A 20,200-nucleotide genomic window follows, 5' to 3' on the forward strand; every position below is an offset into this window, starting at 1 on the left:
ACAGAAATTCCCCCTTTTGGATTAAAGGCATGTTCCATTATGCCAAAGCCCCCACCGTTTACTTTTTAAAGAAAGTTTCACTATGTAGCTCAGGTTAGCCTTGAACTGTCAATCCTTTCACGTCAGCCTCCTGAATGCTGAGATTTCAGCAAATACTGCCATGTGCAGGTTATGACTTTGAACTAACTCTTTGTTATTGTTCCAAGGTGCTGGCCTTGAACTTCTGATCCTCCTGCCTCAGTCTTCCAAGTAGCTGGTACTACATGCTCCTACCACTGTGGCCAGTTTACTTCTAACAAACTGGTACTTGTTAAATGTAGTATTCTATGGCAGTATAATTGAATTATTGTAGTGTTTAAGATATTGATGGAATCTTAAAAGGTAAGAATTTAATGACTATAAATTCCAAATTTAAATTTAGAATGGGATTTAATAAATTATACTAGTCTGTCTTAGAGATCTGGGCGTAGGAGACAGCAAATGATTATCTCTAACTCTGTTTTTTATCCTAAAATACAGCTTTATATATGTATTTATTTTTTTAACAGGTTGTTGAAGATTGGAAATTCATAGCCCAAGTTCTTGATCGGATGTTTTTATGGACGTTTCTTCTGGTTTCAGTCATTGGGACTCTAGGGCTTTTTGTTCCTGTTATTTATAAATGGGCCAATATAATAGTCCCAGTTCACATTGGAAACACAATTAAGTGAAACCAAGAAATTACACTGGATTTAGTGAGCAGTCAAGCAGCTCTTAGGACACGTATGCCATTATGAAAATATTTACAATTTGATATAGGCTGTAACAGATTAGCAGTTTCTGACATTGGCTTAATGTTGTCCATTAAAACTGTAGTAATAGCCTTGAGTACCAACACTGTCCCCCTGCACTAGTGAAGGCCTACCATCGCATCCTGGTAAATCCTACTAACTTGCAACCAGTGATGAAGGGCATCTTTGGAGTACTGGAAAATACAACTATATTTGAAGAGTGTTTAAAGCTTTCCTCCACATCTAGTAAAAGCATATATTTGTGTGGTTTTGAATTTTCAGAATGGGTCTTGTTAAATTGTCCAGGCTGGCCCTAAACCTCCTGAGTAGCTAGGACTATGGGTGTGCTCCATTTTGCCCTGTTCTGTATTCATGGGTATAAAACACATCATACTTTTATAGGAGATAAGCTAATTAATTAGTTTAATAATAACTATTTTTGTGAAGAGACACCATGATCAGCAACTCTTATAAAGGAAAACATTTAATTGGGGCTGGCTTACTGGTTCTGAGGTTTAGTCCATTATTGTCATGGCAGAAGCATGGCAGCATCCAGGCAGACATAATGTTGAAGACAAGAGTTTTCTACATCTGGATTGGCTGGCAGCAAGAAGAGAGAATGACCCACTGGACCTGACTTGAGCTGCTGAAACCTCAGAGCCCACCTCCTGTGACACGCTTTCTCCAACAAGGCCACACCTCCTCATAGTGCCACTCCCTGGTGATCAAGCATTCAATCTATGGGTCTATGAGAGCCATCCCTATTCACACCACACTTGATAGGATGCTATTCTTTATTGACATTTTTAATATGTGAAAAATGGTAACTAGAAACTCCTTAAGCCTACTTTATTCTTCATATGGCAATATGGAATGTCTTCTGTGCTAACTAATTTTGCAGCTTACTGTCCACTGAAAACATATAACAGGCAACTCCTGCAGACATTCTTTGTAATGACTTTATAATCCTGCAGTGGCATATCCTTTGTAATGACTTCAGTCGCCTTGTCCATATTCTTTGGTTAGGAGAGCTACTTATTTATCTCTGATTTCAGAATAATACTGCAGTTGCACAGATTCCCGTCTCAAAACGGGATGCTATGTCTCTGTCTTGGTAGTTCTGTGGAAAAAATCATTCTGGGCTGGAAACGGTGTCTCATACATACCTGTCATCTCTACTTTCAGGAGGCAGAGGCAGGGGAGTTGTTGTGAGTTGTAGGTCATCCTGGGTTATAGTAGGACACCCTGTCTCAAAGGCCAAACAAACAAAAATTGCCCTTCTGAGTTGATGTAAGCACACTGTCATATCTTCTCATGTCTCAATCATCTTTCACCCCAATTATAATTGTCAAATCTTAGAGCAAAGTGCTTTAGATATTGTCTAGCTAGCCTAATACTAGGTATGATATCAGTCAGTACTGTATAATGTAACATGGGTAAAGTAATTAAACTTCATCCCTAGTGCCCCAACTCAGCTATAACCCAAAAGCTTGTGTTCGATTCACAACTCTTACTTGTAAAGTTAGCAACATCTTTGGTTATTAGTAATATATTATCAACAACTTAAATTCAAGTCAGCATTCTTTGGAAGGCAGGATGGACTCTGTCAAGTTTAATTTTATTGTGATTATTGTGTTTACGACTGTTAGAGTGAGTGAAAGTCTGTACTGTAGTTTAGTAAATGTCCCTCAAAGGCTCATTGTTGAAAGCTTGGTCATGATGGTTTTGGGAGGTGGTGGGATCTTCAGGAGTAAAGGCTCTAGCAAAGGAAATTATGTCTCTAGGAGTGTGCCTTTGAGGATATTGAGACCCCAGCTCTTCCTTTTGCTTCTCAGACACCATGAGGTAGACAACTTGGCTCTGCTTTGTGTCTCCCATTGTTATATACCATCTTGACAATGACCTCAAAGCAAGAGCCATTCATGAACTAAGGTCTCTGCAAGCATGATCAACAACAAAGCTTTCTCTTAATTAGCTCAAGTATTTTCTTGATTATCTCAAGTGTTTTTCCCATAATAGCAAAAAGCTAATAGAATATTAGTACCCTGAAGTGAAATCTCTGGCGTGACTTTTGCTCTGGAGTCTACTTCTAGTCATTCTAGACTTTAAAAAGGTAGGCATAAAACAAAGAGATAATTCTGTCCAAGTACAGCTTGGAAACCAGTGAGTTTACTGTGGCTACTTATAGGAACATGGAGGGAGGGGTTTTTCCATGGAAGAAACCATGGACAGCCCACCTTAGCCTGGGTAACAACTTTTACAACCTGCAGATAACAGTCCTGCAGTTTCCTCTTTTCTGTTGTTTGCTATTTTTATCAATTCAGGAATGAATCTTGGGAGTCTGGTAAGTCCTGTGAGTTTCATGAATCTGGTGAGCATCCCTCCTCCCCCTAGAAGGGGATGTTTCAACCTGGAGGAAACAGCCACACAAAAGGGTAGTTATTGTGATAATAAATAATGGTGTAGCTCTGAAGCCTTTGAATTTTTTTCTGTAGATAGAATCTGGAAAGGTTTGAAGAAGTGGGAGAGAGAAAGCCTAGGATGTATAAGCACTTACTTGTACGAGGACTTGAGACCAGACCAGACACGCTCTTACCAATGTTCTGGCCACCCACCAGAACTTGAGGGTAAGACCCTATTTCTGAATTAGCACATACTTAAGTCATGGAACATGAAAAAAATGAAGCTGGTACTGACTTGGAAGGTTCATCCCGACTGGACTGCTTTCATAGTGTGGAAGGTGCTATGCATGCAACCAGAGGACAAAAGCAATCACCAACTGACTGTGAACCTTATGAACGATACTAATGGCTGCCTGGCAAGATTCACCCTCTGGCATGATAGCATGTGAACATCCCAAGAGTGCCCAACCACTTTCTGATTGAGTCTAAATCCTTCACAAGACAAAGCTCATACCTGGTACCATCCAATGGCCAAGAACCCATGACTAGACAGGTAATGGGCTCTTAGGGGAGAACATGTTGCTACTATTCTGCTAAGTGGACATACTATTAAACTGATACCCAATGACTAATTGTTTTACCCTTAGATAAATACATCTCTCAGCCACTTGGCCATGGTGTAGAGCATAAGCAACTGTAGAATCCTCAGGCCTAAATGAGACACGGTATACCACACCCTTTCTTCCCAAGGCTCAGAGACCACTTCAGAAGACAGTAAAGAGTGTAAGGCCCAGAGATGTTGGATGACTACAAGGAATGTGTTTTCTGAAGGGCAGCTACACATATGAGCTCATGGGGTTGTGATAACATGCACAAGACCTGTGCAAGGCCAAGATATCTGATACAATTAGATAAAATCTCATCACAAAGAGCAAAGCTGGGCGTGAAGTCCTGCTCCTAGCTGACTGACTGCTGGCAGTTGCTAGACACTAGAGAAAGAGTCATGTTTTGCTAAGAGAGTAGCCCCGGGTAAGCTGACCACATTCCAATGGGAGGCCATATACCCAAGAATGCTTGGGCAACCCAAATTGGTCTGATAAATGTATTTTTTTATTATCACTTTTAAAGGACACAAAGTTGAATGAGTCAAGAAGAGAGGATGTGTCTGGGAAGTGGTAAGAGGAGAGGATGAGTATGATCAAAATATGTATGAAATTCTCAATGAGTAAAAATATATTTTAAAGGGGAAGTCACGTGCTTGGCACCAGGATAATACAATACTGTGAATCATTCAGACTTGTGCCTGTTGCAAGCTCAAAGAATGCAGACATTTTTCCTAAATAGACCCAGGACAGCCTCCTTCCATAAGGCAATCTAGAAAATGTTGCCCTGAAACTCCTTCCTCATCTGCAGATGCTCGAGTAGGCCCTATATAGCTTGTGCAAACCTGGCCGTCATCCACATAATGCCAATTTTACAGACATGCAAAGTGCAAGAGTTGTGGCATCCTGGAGGTTTCCACAAAGATTTCAGAGGTTATCAGCTCTCAAACTGGCAATATGTTGGAAACAAGAGTATGAAGCTGAATCTACAATGGAGACCCCAGAAAGCAAGGGGTGACAAACTGTGGAGTGCCTGCTGAGGAGAGCTGTGTGAGGTAAGTTCAGCCAGCCCTAGAGAACAGGCACAGGGGCTGCATGCAGTCAGCCAGTCTGTAGGAACAGGACTGCCTGCACCCCTGGGATTTCACACACTGCCACTGTGTGTGCCAGAGGCCAGATGTCTGCCCTGCTTATTTGCTCTTGCTTTGATCTGATCTTTTCTACACATCTGTGCTCCTTTGTGGAATAGAAATGTTTACCTAGTGTCAGTGTATCCTGGGTATTTATAATCTTTTTATAGCTTCTCTGCCGAGTTTGACATGGACTATGGAACAATTCTGAAGCAGTTAAGACTTTGGGAACTCTTGCAAAAAACAAATTATGAAATGGACATAAGTCTTTGGAAACCAGGCCACATTCTGAGTAAGTGCCAAAGGCCAGTGTATCAAAGGTTTGGTCATCAGCCTATTTGGTGCTACTCGGAGGTGTGGCACCTCTAAGAAGAAAGGAGCTTGGTCATTGGGAGTGCATCCCTCTTGGAAAAACAGGAGCCCAGCTTCTTCCCCATTCTTTCTGCTTCCAGGCTGCTTTGGGGTGAATGTCATTGATGAATCATACACTTTTTACTATGAAGTATTGTCTCATCACAAGCCCAAAAGGAATAGACCACATGAGTGGCTGTGGACTGAAACCATGAGCCCAAATACACATTTCCTCCTTTAAAATTTATTATCTCAGGTGCTTAACAATATGAGGAAACACTAATAAAAACTAGTTTAATGTAAATTGCTGTTAGCTATCTTAGTTTGTATATATCCCCCATCTCCTATATCTCAATCACTGTTGAGACATTTGTAAGCCAACAAACTTCATAGAACACACTTCCTTTTGACTTACTGAAGTATGAGCCACAGTGAATTGCAATTGTCAGGTTTTATTTTTGCATAGGAAAAAAAAAACTAGTGAGAATACTCAAAATGGTCTCTGTGAACTCTAGGAGTTGTGGTTTAGATTTGGAAATGTAATATGGGAAACTCAATTCGCTCAAATAGCTTCTCAAGCATAACTAATTTTGACAACGTCCTACATTCTGGGTGCTCTGACAACCGAAGCACACAGGCCTGTATTGGCATCCTAGAGGGCAGGAACCATCGGCTGCCGAAGTCCACACATCTCTCATCCCAACTTGACTCTAGGGAGCCCAAACCCTAGTGCTATAGTAGTGAAGCCTTACCCTGACATCCTAGAGTCTGGATGACTCCCTGCAGCTCATGTGCGAACCTACCATGCAGTAGTGTTTGGGGTTTTAGGTCACGAGGGCATGCCTTGACAAAGGGAATTAAGATTCCAGAAACACTAGCCCTTTCAGCCGCATGGAGACACACTGGAAGGTATGCTTTATGAAGAAGACTCCTCCGCAGACAGTCTTGCTGGCACCTTGATCCTAGACTTCTCAAGATCCTAAACTATGAGAAATAACTTTGTGTTTAGCTGCCCAGTTTTTGTGATCTTGTTGTTTTGAGACAGTGTTTCACTATGCAGCCATGGTTGGGCTGGAGCTCACTAACTAAACCAGGCTGGCCTGGAATCCACAGAGATCCAACCTGCCTCTGACTCTACCTCTTGAGTGCTGGGATTAAAGTCTTTCAGGGCTCTATGGGATGTTCTTCTAAATTAGCAACTTGAACAGACTATGGTAGTTTACTAACAATGAGTGTGAGACCAGGCGTCACATCTCAGGGTCTGATATGTGGGGTTTAGCAGCAACAAAATTGAGGTGTAAGCCTTTGGAAAAATAGTAAAGAATGGAAGTGATGGGGTGCTGCTGGAATACTCTATAACTTCAAGTAGTTTATGGGCTGAACGACTGAGTTCTATAGAGATCCCGAGCCCATGGATTTAATATTTATGAACAGAAAAAAAATCTATCTAGTTTTCAATCATGGGGATAGTAAAATGTTCATTTATCCTTAATAAATAACTAGACATTTTCTCCCACATTTCTTTTTTACAAAAAAAAAAAAAATCAAGATGAGTTGAAAATAACCCTTGAAATAGCAAACTCCAAGCCAGTGATCGGATAAAGTGTGGTGCTATTGAGAAAGTGCCCTTGCATCAGCACAGGTGAGCCTTGGCGAACAGGTCTCAGTTTATGTGTCATCTCTGGCCATCAAGGGTTGCAGAAATAATCCTGCAGTTCCTAAAATGCACACCAGGATGAAAACCCAGAGAAAAATGCGATCAATCACCATGGCAACATACTTCCAATCATCTTGAATCTGGAAAACAAAAAATAAGAGAAAATGGAACATGAAGGAGAAGGGTCAGTTTTCAGTATTAAGTCTTGTAAGGTAAAGAAGCCATTTTAATATATAAGAAATATTTTTTTTACTTATTGATATGATCTGAGGAAATCTATGGTGATGGTTAATACCATAGATTTGTCATCTTGACAGGATCTACAATCACCTAGGAGACAAGCCACTGGGCATACTCAGGGGAGATTATCTAATTAGGTTTGCCTCTGGAGGTGACCATGAGGGACTATCTAGATTAGACTGATGAAGGTGGAAAGACCTACCCTAACCATGGTCGGCATCTTTCCCTGTGCTAGGGTCCTAGAAGAGTACAAATGGGAGAGTAAATTGAATGGTGGCCTTCATCTCTCTGCTTCATGGCCTTGGATGCACTGTGACCAGCTGCCTCATGCTCCTGCCACCATGACTGCATGATGGACCATTTTCCCTAGAGCAGTAAGTCCAAATAAACCCTCCCTTAGGTTGCTTCTTATCAGGCAAATGGTCACAGCAATAGGAAAAGTACTAATATATCTACTAACCTCAGGTTTCATGTAGTGGAGGAACAGAAGAAAAATATGTGCTATGTTAGCTCTGTTTCTAATGAGAATACATTTTTCTTTCAAGGCAAGGTCTGGTCTTCATGTCTACACAGTTTAGGTAGGGCTCAAATTGTTCATCACCCTGTCACAGCCTCCTGAGAGCTGTGATTACAAGTATGTACCACCACTCAGAAGTGTGTGTGTAAAATCTATTTTTTCTCTAAATTGAATTCCAGTTATTAAAGCTAATATACCTCTACAGGAGGGTCTGGAGCCTTTGTTAGAATGATGACTTTAACCCAACATCATTTAACATTGTTTCAAAGTACTAATGCTTGTTTTAGATTCTAATTTCCGTGTAACATCTGTTCCAAACGTGAAATAACCCCATCGGGCAAGCCTAACATTTTTCTTTGTCCCTACTTCCCTTTAAACTGCCCACCTTACCAAATGACATCCTCAGTTGTATGGCCAGACAGGCTGAACAGCAGACATAATGGCTGACGGTACAGCCAAAGATGGAAGAAAGAGCAAGAATAATTGTATATAATGAGCTTCAATTTAGGCTTGAAACAGGAAGGAGAATCTATGGTAATTAAACTCCCAGACAATTCAGAAAGCAGAGAAACCACAATTGCGCTGAGAGAGAGCGCAGGAGTCAACTGATCTGAAGCAATGATCACATAATGAAGCAGCAGCATGTAATTCTGTAATTCAATTAAGCACACTGAAATGGCCTGGGAGATGTGGTTTCTATTTCACCATTATAAGCTTGAGTAAATGTGTCCTTTCTGTGACACCATGAAGTCACAGTTGTGGCCAAGTTAGAATCCTAATGCCCTGTTTGACATAAGTGACTCTATTTGAATTCATGAGACCTGTCTATAAGCACTCAGGTCCACAACCTGAGTCTTACACATCCCTCTACAGGACAAATAACAACATCCCCTAGGCTATAGAAGACAGCCTGTAGAAAAAGGTGACAAACTTTAGTTTTAATCAAGCCCTGCTCCTTTCTGGTCTGAGCAAATTTCATCTCCCTTGGTATCAATGTCCTCATCTGAAAAATGGGGATAAAGACAGTGCAGTCTCGGGGTTGCTTCAGCAGACTCCTTGATGATCAATACTTTTAATATCAATGTTGATTTAAGAAATGACCCTTATCCCTGTGTAAATCTGAGACAAGATACAATGACACAGTCCTGGAATCCCACTACAGAGGAAGCTGAGACAGTATAATTGTGAGTTCAAGGCCAGCCTGGACTTCAAGTGAGGTGAATAATCTATCCAAGGGCATCTAACTGGTCTGAACACAGCTTCTGACTCAAGGCTAATCTCTCTCTCTCTCTCTCTCTCTCTCTCTCTCTCTCTCTCTCTCTCTCTGTGTGTGTGTGTGTGTGTGTGTGTGTGTGTGTGTGTGTGTTTATCTGAGGAGACCAAAGGAGGGTGTTGGATTTCCCAGAACTAGAGTTATGGGCATTGTGGGCCACCTGATGTGGGTGCTAGAAACCAAGTTTGTATCCTTACCAAGGATACAAGTCCCCTTAATTGCTGGGCAATCTGCCCCACCCCCCAAGAGTCTAATTTTCTAACCTCTGCCCTATGCATCACTGCACAAGGAAGCCATAATAAAAACCATACTTGCCTCTTTGGCTACATTCTGTGCTTTCATATTTTCAGCAATATACTTCACACTTTGGATGGCTTCTTTGATTTCTGGTGACAGAGCAGACAGGGACAACACCGCATCAACAGACTCAGAACTGGAGCTTCTTGTGAGGTTGGCACTGAAATTTGAGATTTTTACCCTACGGTGGTGGCAATAGCCACATGTCCCATCTTGGCAGGGGTAGCCTTCCTTGCAGCTTTTGGAGTCTGCACGGCTGAAGCAGTTCAGGTTTGAGAGCTCAGCACCGTAGAAGTTCCTCGCCTTTGGGGCGTCTTCCTCGGTGCTGGTCGGCCTAGTCATAAACATGACCCTGGGGAGAAGGTTCAAAAACACAGCCTTGACCCAAGTGGGCATTGTGTGTGTGGTCGGAGTTCTGTAGTGCACATTGAGCACAAAGACTGTGATGACGATGGACAAGGTGACAAAAATCATAGTGAAGAGGAGGTACTCCCCGATCAAGGGGATGACCAGTGAGGTGGAAGGGATGGTCTCGGTGATCACGAGGAGAAAGACAGTCAGGGAGAGGAGCACGGAGATGCAAAGCGTCACCTTCTCCCCACAGTCGGAGGGCAGGTAGAAGACGAGCACAGTGAGGAAGGAGATGAGCAGGCACGGAATGATGAGGTTGATGGTGTAGAACAGCGGCAGGCGGCGAATGTACAGCGAGTACGTGATGTCTTGGTAGATCTCCTCACAGCAGTTGTACTTGATTTCATGTTTGTAGCCCGGGGCTTTAATGATGGCCCACTCGCCACTTTCCCAGTAGTCCTTGAGGTTCATGGAGGAGCCAATGAGGACCAGGTCGATCTTTGCCTTGTCGTAGGACCAGGAGCCGAACTTCATGGTGCAGTTTTGGTAGTCGAACGGGAAGTAGGTCACATCGATTTTGCACGAGCTCTTAAAGATAGCCGGAGGGATCCAAGTCACTTCTCCTGTGTACTTGAGTAGAGCTTTGGTTTTGTCATCCACTTGGAAATCCCCATCGGCACTGGGAAGACACAGTGGGGCACACAATTCACGGTCATCCCTCTATAGCCACCCAGCCTGGCTTCCCGTGCAGAAGATAACAAGTGGCAATTTATAAAACAAGGGGATATGAGAGATCAACGGGCCATAAGAGTCATTGTGCCAATTGCCCCATTCTCCAGTGAAGATACTGAGGCTAGACCTCCTCCAGCAATGCTCACCCACATTGGTTATTCACCACCACCACCCCCGCCTCTGCTGGCACATGATTTGCCACACTTATCACCTCCAGCCCAGCTTCTCCTAGTACATTCTCCCCATCTCCTAGACTCCCCACCACACACCGCCATGCCGATCATATCCCAGTACATTTCAGAATGTACAATTTCCAGCTTGATGTTATAGAGACTTCTAAGTACCCAAAATGGGCCCCACTGGGCTCCGATTTTGTGATGAGATGAATGTTGTCCTGGAGATGGGTGTCTCAGGAGCCATTGGGAATACTAGTAGGCAGGCAGGACCTTGTTAACACCTCTATAGCCTGTCTCCACCAAGTGCTCTATCCATGTGTGAAACCCCACGGCAGACCTGGGAATGGTTCCATGGGCCAGCCATAGGTGCTTCTGCTGTAAAACTCACCCTAGCAAGGGAGCTCATTTTCTCCACCAGACCCCAATTCTGCCACTGCCCCTCTTTCCTCCCTACGCTACTCTCCAATAGAAGACCATGTTTTCTGACTTTGTTCAACACTTTCAAATCAAACTCAGCCAGCAAGCCCCTTTGCTTTCCTCTCTAGCTGCCCCCACTCAACCCCCATGTTTCTAGTCTTTCTTTTGGCCATGAGCACCTGCCTTTCTTTTTATATAGATGATGCAGTTTTCTTAGAATCATCTTGTTCGTGTTTATAAACTGACTTCTTAACAGATGAACTCATGACAAGCTCAGTAGTTCCCTGTAGAGCTTGTATTCCGCATTCCATCTTGGTGGCCAAGAGAAGTCGTCTGACAGAAAAGTCACGTGGTTCTCCAAGAGTCCCTCCCACTGAAGGATTTTTTCCTTTGTAGATAAGAACATGCTACTGTAGCTCAGACTAGACTCAAACTCACTATCCTTCCCCCTTAGCCTCCCGAATGCTGGGATTACAGGTGTGGGGCACCAATGCCTGGTTCACTGAAGGCTCTCGACATCTAGCATCAGCTCTGTGGGTTTCTTAGCTTCTGTAGTGGGAGGCATTCAGGATTTTCATGCTCCTTTGATTGTCGTGTAAAAATGATTTGCTGTTGGAAAGAAATGTTCCGGTATAATTCATTCCTCCCTGCTGGTCTCTGTCTTTCCCATTGAGCAGAACAGCTGTTACATGAGACAACTCAATGCCTGAGCCCCTGCCTGGCTTTCTCTACCAGCTTTCCACAGTCTTCTTTTCCTTTTCCTTCCTCCCTTCCTCTTTCTTTCTTTCTTTCTTTCTTTCTTTCTTTCTTTCTTTCTTTCTTTCTTTCTTTCTTTCTCTCTCTCTCTCTCTCTTTCTTNCTTCCTCTTTCTTTCTTTCTTTCTTTCTTTCTTTCTTTCTTTCTTTCTTTCTTTCTTTCTTTCTTTCTCTCTCTCTCTCTCTCTTTCTTTCTTTCTCTCTCTCTTTCTATCTTTCTATCTCTTTTCTTCTTCTTTTTCTTCATCTTCATCTTCATCTTCCTCCTCCTCCTCCTCCTTTGATTCAGGGTTTCCTCTGTGTAGCCCTGGCTTTCCTGAAACTCACTCTGTAGACCAGGCTCACCTCAAACTCAGAGATCCTCTTGCCTCTGCCTCCTGGATGCTGGGATTAAAGGCAAGGGTTAACTTCTGCCTGCCCAATGGCTTTCTACATTCTTAACCCCTCCAAATTCTTAATTCCTTATGACTCTGGAGGAAAGGAGCAGTAGGAGAGGGCAGAGCTCTATACAGTCTCCAGATGGGCTCTGCTTAGACTCAGTACAACACCCCATCCCCAGAGCCCTATGAGAGCTGAGCAGAATCTTGAGGACCCTATAGAATACAGGGGCCTCCTGAACAAGGTTACTTGGGGTGTCCAGGCTCAACAAGGCACTAAGGAACCTACCTTCAAAGCTCAGGGCCCAGTCCTGGAGTTGGGAAACTATGGCCAGAAGCCTTCCTGCACTGACTAGTTTTATGTCAACTTGACACAAACTAGACTCATCAGTGAGGAAGGAGTCTCACTGAGAAAATGTCTTCATAAGATTGGGCTGTAGGAAAGCCTGAAGGGCATTTTCTTAATTACTGATTCTGGGGGAGGGCCCAGCCCTTTGTGGATGGGACCACCCCTAGGCTGGTAGTCTTGGGTTCTATTAGAAAGCAGGCTGAGCAAGCCATGGGAAACAAGCTAGTAAGCAGCCCTCCTCTGGCTTCTGCTTCAGCTCCTGCCTCCAGGTTCCTGCCCTGCATGAGTTCCTGTCCTCACTGCTTTTGATGATGAGCTGTTATGCTGAACTGTGAATGAAATAAATGCTTTCCTCCCCAAGTTGCTTTTGGTCACGGTGTTTCATCACAGCAACAGTAACCATAACTAAGAAACATCCCCTCCATATTCCCACCCATTTTTCTCTTCTTCCATGTGTGTGTGTGTTTGTGTTATGCAAACATGTGCATGTAAATTTGTGTGTATGTGGGCACATATGTGGGGTGAGCCTGTATGCAGTGCATGTAGAGTCTGAGAGCAATGTCAGGAATCATCCTTGATTGTTCTTTCGGCCTTATTCATTGAGGCAGGATCTCTCAGTCAAACCTAGAGCTTACCTACCCTGAGTTGCTTAATCAAACTCAGAGTAGCAATAAGGTTTACTTGTGATGGCCTGGAGTGCCCCTGTCTCTGCCTTCCAAGGCTGCCACACACTTCCATGGGTTCTGGGAAATTCAAATTTTGGTCCTCATGATTATGTTGAGGGAGTGCTTTAACCACTGCTCTCTTCCTAATCACGATTCCCACAAGATTCTGTTGGAACAAAGTTGTTGACATGTGTTGTCTATTGAGTGGCTACTTCGAGCTACAAGGACAGAGCTGAATAGCTGTGACAGAAACTGCATCTACTCAAATTCTACTTTCAAAAAATGTTAAATTTTCTTACATTTATTATTATTATTATTATTATTATTATTATTATTATTATTTACTACTTGGTCTTTCCAGGGTATCTGGATGCCTCTTCTATAGCTCAATTGTGTCATGTCACTGAAAAGAACACTGAAGGCCAAAGAACAGGGTTGATTTGTTCAAGGTCCACGGAGCATCTGTGGGTAGAGCCTGGGCTTTTCAGAACGTCAGCCCCCAAGTGAAGCATCAGCAAACTGTGTGTATTCAATGGACAAGTACCAGAGGAAGGCCAGCTCTGACTCAGCGGCTCATCCCTGTGGTCTCCGGGGATCCTGTTCACTTGTTATAGCCACAGAAGCCCCTGGTTGTGCCTGCCCATACCAGAAGGCCTGTTTGCTGTGCAGGTTGGGATTTAAAAACGTGTGCCACCAGGAGTCACAGAACACAGGGACCCACTAGGAGACTAAAATCTGGCACAGTGTTTGCCACATGGCGCCCTTGTATTTGTTGACCAAACAAGTGGCCGAAAACCTAAGTGAAAATCTCTACCCATCACACATATGGAGGGAGTTCAAGAAATGGGTGGCAACAGAGACAAAGAAACAACAGCTGCAGCAAGGGTCTGAGCTGCTCTACCGCTGGACTCCTTGAGTTGGTTAAAATGAGAAAAGGCAGTAGAAGTGTAAGGGATCGGCAAAGGTCCTTACATACAAGAGAAGATGAGAAGATTATGTGTGGAAATGGAGCACAGCTAGAAAGAAAATCACAGCGGCAGCAGAGACTCGTGAAAGCTGAACAATGGGACACCTACAACAGCAGGACAAGCCCACTATCCACACCATTAGCGATGGTTCAGGTGTCTCATGAATGTCAGCATTTGAGGGCATAGGGCCAGAGCATCATGAGACCCAGGGGCTAGGTAGGATTAGCTGCTGAATGGGGGTAACATAGGGAGGAAAAAATGGGGTCTCAAGGTCCAAAGAGTGAGTTCCAGGGTCATAAACATAGAAGAAATAGCCACCTCTCGAAGAAAAGGACCATACGGAGAAGCTTCTGTGATGAGCACTGACAATCCCAGCACGAGGGTACTGCACCTCCAACACAAATAAACAAATGTAAAGAAATCATTACAGTGAGAATACACAGAGGGGTGCAGTGAAGTCAGTCGAGGCTGGGGCAGCTTTGTAGAGATCTCAGAACTCTGCACACTGATCTTAACTAAAAGGCCAAGAAGCGATGAGATCTCAGAACTCTCAACACCCCATGCCCCACAAAACTCTCTTCCGGAACCACTCGGAACAAAAAATTATCTGTGGCAGGAAATGGAATGAACAGAGACTGATAAAAATCCTTTGGGTAGCCATGCTAAAGAATATGGCACTTATAAAGGAGACATATCAATATGTATATAAACTTTAGAGAAGACACTAAAAAAAAACAAAGAAAAAATGTTTTAACCCCAGGAAGATGTGTGTTTAGCAGCTTCTCAGTGATTATTCTGGTCTCTAGCCTGGGAGCCTGGGACAACCTCTGAGTCTTGCCCAGCCCTGATTTTCTCTCACGAGTATTCCCTCTCAAAGAGGGTGAGACAGCCATCTCCTCCCATCCCTGCCTGCAGAGCTAGTGTCCGCTGCCACGTGCAAGCCCCTCCCCTGGTGTCCCAGATCCCCACACCATACACCGGGGCTGCTCCAGCCTCATACCCAACAGTGCAGATAGTGAGGTCACTCTAGCTACCCATGGCATACTCTCCTGCGTCCCCGGACCTTCCCTGCTGCAGGTCCCCTCTTCCAAAGCCCATGTGACCTTCAAGGCCCACTTCAATGGCATTTCCTTCCAGCAGCTTTCTCTGGTGACCTTTCCCTTCTTCCAGCCACACATGGAAGGAACCACTCAGCATCCTGCAGCTCTGTGGCTCACTGGCGTCTATGGTACCCACTGCATAACGGATGCCCAGTGCCCCAGGGTGAATGAGTAAGCAGACCCCTTTCAGAAAATGCCGAAAAAAGCCCAGACTATAAGCATAGTGAGTGGCTGGAGGACCCAGAGCCCAGTCTTCCAGACCAAAAGAGTATGGGACAGTCAGCTCCTTACTTGTTGTAAAGCACGATGTCTGGTTTCCAGATCTTCTCTGCAGGGACTCGCATGAACTCCACCCCTTGGTAGTCAGAGGGTTTCCATTTCAGCTTGTAGTCATTCCAGATCTGACCAAAGGAGGTGGGGAGAAGACAGTAGAAGGACCATCCAGGTTTTCTTTCTCTTGACAGACATGTCATTATGGTCACCATGGTGACAGGCCACCCCTGCTTAGGGTCACTGAGCCATTTCCCTGCTGCAGAAAATGTTGGCCAAGGGAGCAACATGGGGGCAGCAGGGCAGACAGCATGAGCTAAAGCTGCAGGTTGCCCCTGCTCTCTAGTCAGCCTTCATGACTGGGAGCTTAATCCTTATCAACCAAACGGGAGCCATTAATCATTGCTTTCGATCACATTAGCCAAGATGGCAGCCTTCTGGATTTCTACTAGGTTCATACATTAAACTCCCCTTTTTTTTTTTTTTTAACATACTTTGAAATCACTTACCAGCCAGGTGTAGTGGCATGAGACTGAGGCAAGAGGGTTGTGAGTTCAAGGCCAGCTTAAGCTACATAGGGAGTCCTAGGCCATGCACTATGAGATCGTGTCTCAAATAGGAAAAGAGGGGTGAGTCGGTGAATAAGGGATTTGTTGCATAAGTGTGAGGATCCTCAGCAGAGATGGAATCCCTGAGCATACAACCCTCCCACTTCATAATCTCAGGGAGGCAGAGACACAATCCCTGAGGTAAGATGGCTCCCTAGACCAACAGAATCATTGAGCTCTAGGCTCAGTGAGACACCTTGTTTCAACAAATGATGCAATGACTGATCATGGAAGACAGGCTCTATCAACGTCTGACCTCCAAATTCATGCACACACATATATGCACACCCTCACACATGTGCCTAGGCACACGCACACACACACACACAGGCACGCACACACACACATGCACATACACACACACAAACACACGCAAACACACACGCACACATGCACACACACATGCACACACACACATGCACACACACACATGCACACACACACACATGCACACACACACATGCACACACACACATGCACACACACACACAGGCACACACATGCACACACACACATGCACATACACACACACAAACATACACACACATGCACACACACACATGCACACACGCACACACACACATGCACACACACATGCACACACACACACGCACACACACACACACAGAATATGTGGGGTAGAGACTTAGCTTACTTGATAGGATGCTTATCTAACAGGCTCAGTCCCAACCAACGCATAAACCAGGCATGGGGACATACTCCTATAATCCAAGCATTAGGAAGATGAAGGGCCAGGAGTTCAAGGTCCTCAGCCACACAGTGAGCTTGAGGCTGTCATGAAATACATGGGATACCCTCCCCCATCTCAAAAAAGCAGAATAATCCTTTCTAACTAAAAGAGTTTCCCCCCCTCAGAATGGAGCCGTGATTCCACAGGACCATAAAAGTGTTGAGCACAGACCACCAGAAGGAAGCAGGGTGGGGCTGTGGCCACAGAGGAACATGTAGGTGGGACGCTTCACTTGGCTCACCAGCCTCTTCAAACAAAGGCTTGTAGGAGCTGAGTGCTAGGCTGGCTGAGCTGGCAGATGTTGTGATGTCTCCCAAAAGATCTGGCCAAAGCTTCCCTAGGGAGGACATGTGGGAACAGAACACCAGTGCTCTGCTCCTGCCCTACGCACAATGCAACAGAACCCACCTCTGGCTTTGCCAGAGAAAGGAAGGATGTCTTCGCAAGTGTTACCAGAATTGGGGGGCAGGGGTCCAGTGTGTGTGTGGTTCTGGCTGGCCTGGAACTCATTCTGTAGACCAAACCAGCTTTGTTTGGTTGGTTGGTTTTGGGTTTTTTTGGGGGGGGGCGGGGGACTAATGTCCCTCTACATAGCTCTAGCTGTCCTGAAACTTGCTATATATATCAGGCTGGCATTGAACTCACAAAGATCTACCTCCCTCTGTCTTCTGAGTGCAGGGATCAAAGGCTTGAGCCACCACACCCAGCTTGTACAGTTTTGTAGGGGGGCTATGGAGAGAATTCTCTCTCCAGGATGTAGCTTGTCTGTCTGTGACGTGAGTGAGGGAGTCAGCCCTCAAGAGCAGTGAGGTGACCCTGTCCCGGGTCCAGGAGTAGTGTCCAGTCCAGTTCCCCTTTTCCCCCAGCAACAAATAAAGCAATCACCACCAGGGGGCAGCAGTACACAGAACCTGGGTACTTACTTGCTTCAGCCACAGGTTGGTTTCCATGATCTGGTTTACTTCATCCTAGAAAGTGAGATTGAAGTTGACAGGTGACTGACCAAAATAAGGCAGAAGACTCCCCTAGAGCCCCAGGGGCACATCGTGTGGCCCCAGCACTTACCACCTTCACCAGCTGAGACATAGACACCTCAAACTGGATGATGACAGGATGGGACACGTTAGCCACTGGCCGGATGATCTCGTTGTAATCTTCGAACAGGTACTGGAACAGGCGGTGCTCAGCTTCCGAGGCGCTGGCCACTGAAGGAGGTATCCCTGTCAGTCCCTGAGGAAATGCACCTCTCCCAGAGAGGGCAGCCTGCCCACAGACTGCCGTCTGCCAGGGTACTCTGCAAACGCGGGCTTCCGGGCTAGTAATGTTCCCTGGAAGTTACAGGCTAGGAAGCTGAGGTCGTGCACATTCAGTGGTTTAGAAGCCTGAGTTCTGAAATTGGCTACATCTAAGGAAAATCCCGGCAAACCCGGGGAAGCTGTGTGCGCTTAGGCTAGTAGCTTAAACTCTCTGAACCATCGTTTCTGAACTATCAAAATAAAGAGTATGCATGAATGCACCTCAAAGGTGGAAGTGAAGTGCTTCAGTCCCTGGCATGAGGCAAGTGCTGGAGAACTGTTAGCTTGGTGGGATCCTCATCAGAGAATCTACACGGTCTCTGTGTGTATTCCTGCCATTTTCTTAGCTTTCTCCCTCCTTCTCTCTCTTAAATCTAAGTAAAGACTTCCTTATTTTCTTCTTTAATTTTTTTTCATTACATTAATGGAGGAGGGTGAATGCTGTGGCATGTGGTGGGCAGGCTCCGAGGGTGACTCAGTTCTCTCCTTCCACAATGTGGGTCCTGGGAATCTAACGCGGGTCATAAGGCTGGGTGGGAAGTGCCTTTCCCAGGAGAACCAGATACTGGTTTCTTGTTTGGTTGGTTTTGGTTTTTGTTTTCTTAATAAAACTCTAACCTTTACATAACCACCTAACCTTGCTTTCTAAGAGGAAAAAAAAAAAGAGCTATTAGCGGCTCAAACCTTTATTGTTCCTCCAAGGAAGGTTGTGGTTCTCCTGCTGCCCAAGTGGAAAGATGACTCACCCTGGGGTGGAGCCACTCGGGGTTCCCCCAGGCCAGGAGCCCTGTTTTCCACCGTGCCAGAGACTACAGCCCCTTCATTCTCTCCAAATTCTGCAGGGGCTCGGTTATCATATCTTAGGAGCCAAGATGCCTACCGGGTTCCTGGCTGGGCTGTCTTCACATCCTCATCCCAGCCCTTACCTCTGGTCCCTGGGCATCCTTTGTTAACAAATCCACTCCAACTAAGCAAGACATCTTGGCTCAAGCTGCCTGCTTACAGTACTAGGGTCAGTCTAGGTACAGTCTTGGGGGGGGGGTGTAACTTATTTTCTTCAGGCTGTGATTTAGATTTAAGCAGGACCCATGCAGTGGAGCAGACTGTGATGATGCACAGCTGGTGTCGTCCCCCTCGCCCCTGCATGCTCTGACCGCCTTCAGGGGAACATCATAGCTGCTTTTCTGCTTCACCCGCCAGCCATCCTGGGTCTCTGGAAGGGCTTTTCTCCTAATAGGCTTCCCCGTAGAGCCTCCACGACGGCCTGGGAGGAGCGATCACGTCGAAGGTCTCTAGGCAACGCGATCATTTTGCGCAGAGACCCGATGACCAGAACCAGAGGCTTGGTCCAGCCCCAGCTCCAAAACGACCCGGTAGCTTTAGACAAATATTTAGCCTTCTTTGGCCGCATGTTTTCCCACATAAAACCAAGCGGTGGGAGGAGGCAGATGCTGGAAGCGGGGCTGCAGGGCGACGTTCGGGACCAGGACCCAAACCTCTATCTCCCTAGCAGAAGCAGAGGGCCGGTTCTGGGCTAGCCTCGAGCCTCAGCTAACTAGCAGGTTTGGGAACAAAGGAGTAGCCAAGGGACTCAGTGATAGGGACTGGGATGCGCGTGCACAGGCAGAACCGTGGGGCCACGCTGAGATTCAAGGCAAGTGGGTGCCTAGACTTCTAAGGCTCTGGTGGTTAAAGTCGTGCGGAAAACAGAGCCCTGGGCTGCAGCCTTGCACAGGAGACCCACCCGCCGCCCGATGGCCACCGCCCGCAGCCAGCCTAGGCTCCGGACCGACCGCTCCCCGCTTGTACCTGGCAGCAGCAGCAGCACCAGCATCAGCATGGACAGCGGCGGCGGGAGCAGCACAACACCCATGTCTGAAGACCGCATGGACAGGACCGGAGACACTCTGGTGCCGACCACCACCCAAGCACAGCTATGCTAGTGCGGAGAACGCGGGGTTCCTCCCGGCTTCGCGCCGCCGAGCTCCCGCGCACTTGCGCGCCCGAGTGCACGAACCCCAGGCAGCCAAGCGCTGTTAGCAGCCGCAGGGCGGGGAGTCTAGGAGGCCAAGGCAGGTCGTGGGAGGGGCGTCGATGCCTCGATGCCTCGCCCAGAGCCTCCCTGAACTCTGGAAACCTCTAGGCTA

At 45.9% G+C, this 20,200-nt stretch overlaps 2 protein-coding genes across 5 annotated transcripts in view; one reads left to right on the plus strand and one right to left on the minus strand.

Annotated features, from left to right (window-relative positions):
- Chrna5 (cholinergic receptor nicotinic alpha 5 subunit) overlaps window positions 1-2,819 on the plus strand; it is a 10,933-nt gene extending 8,114 nt beyond the window's left edge. For all 3 annotated transcript variants that reach the window (XM_029482092.1, XM_029482091.1, XM_029482093.1), the window contains one exon: window positions 549-2,819. In XM_029482092.1, coding sequence (XP_029337952.1) covers window positions 549-710 — 162 coding nt within the window. In that variant the 3' untranslated portion in view covers window positions 711-2,819. The remainder of the gene's footprint in view (window positions 1-548) is intronic.
- Chrna3 (cholinergic receptor nicotinic alpha 3 subunit) lies at window positions 622-20,094 on the minus strand. Of its 2 annotated transcripts, none has more exons than XM_021171530.2 (6): window positions 19,863-19,963; window positions 17,824-17,963; window positions 17,682-17,726; window positions 15,421-15,530; window positions 9,258-10,269; window positions 622-648 (listed from the first exon to the last, which is right to left on the minus strand). In XM_021171530.2, the coding sequence occupies exons 1-6, from the start codon at window positions 19,939-19,941 to the stop codon at window positions 622-624; spliced, it is 1,413 nt and encodes a 470-aa protein (XP_021027189.1). In that variant the 5' UTR covers window positions 19,942-19,963. The 2 variants fall into 2 exon arrangements, with proteins under 2 accessions (XP_021027189.1, XP_021027188.1); XM_021171529.2 differs by lacking the exon at window positions 622-648 and adding an exon at window positions 4,268-7,052 and having other exon boundaries at window positions 19,863-20,094.
- Between the last annotated feature and the right edge of the window lie 106 nt (window positions 20,095-20,200).

The sequence above is a fragment of the Mus caroli genome, chromosome 9 (assembly GCF_900094665.2).
Source record: "Mus caroli chromosome 9, CAROLI_EIJ_v1.1, whole genome shotgun sequence".
NCBI classification, from domain to species: Eukaryota; Metazoa; Chordata; class Mammalia; order Rodentia; family Muridae; genus Mus; species Mus caroli.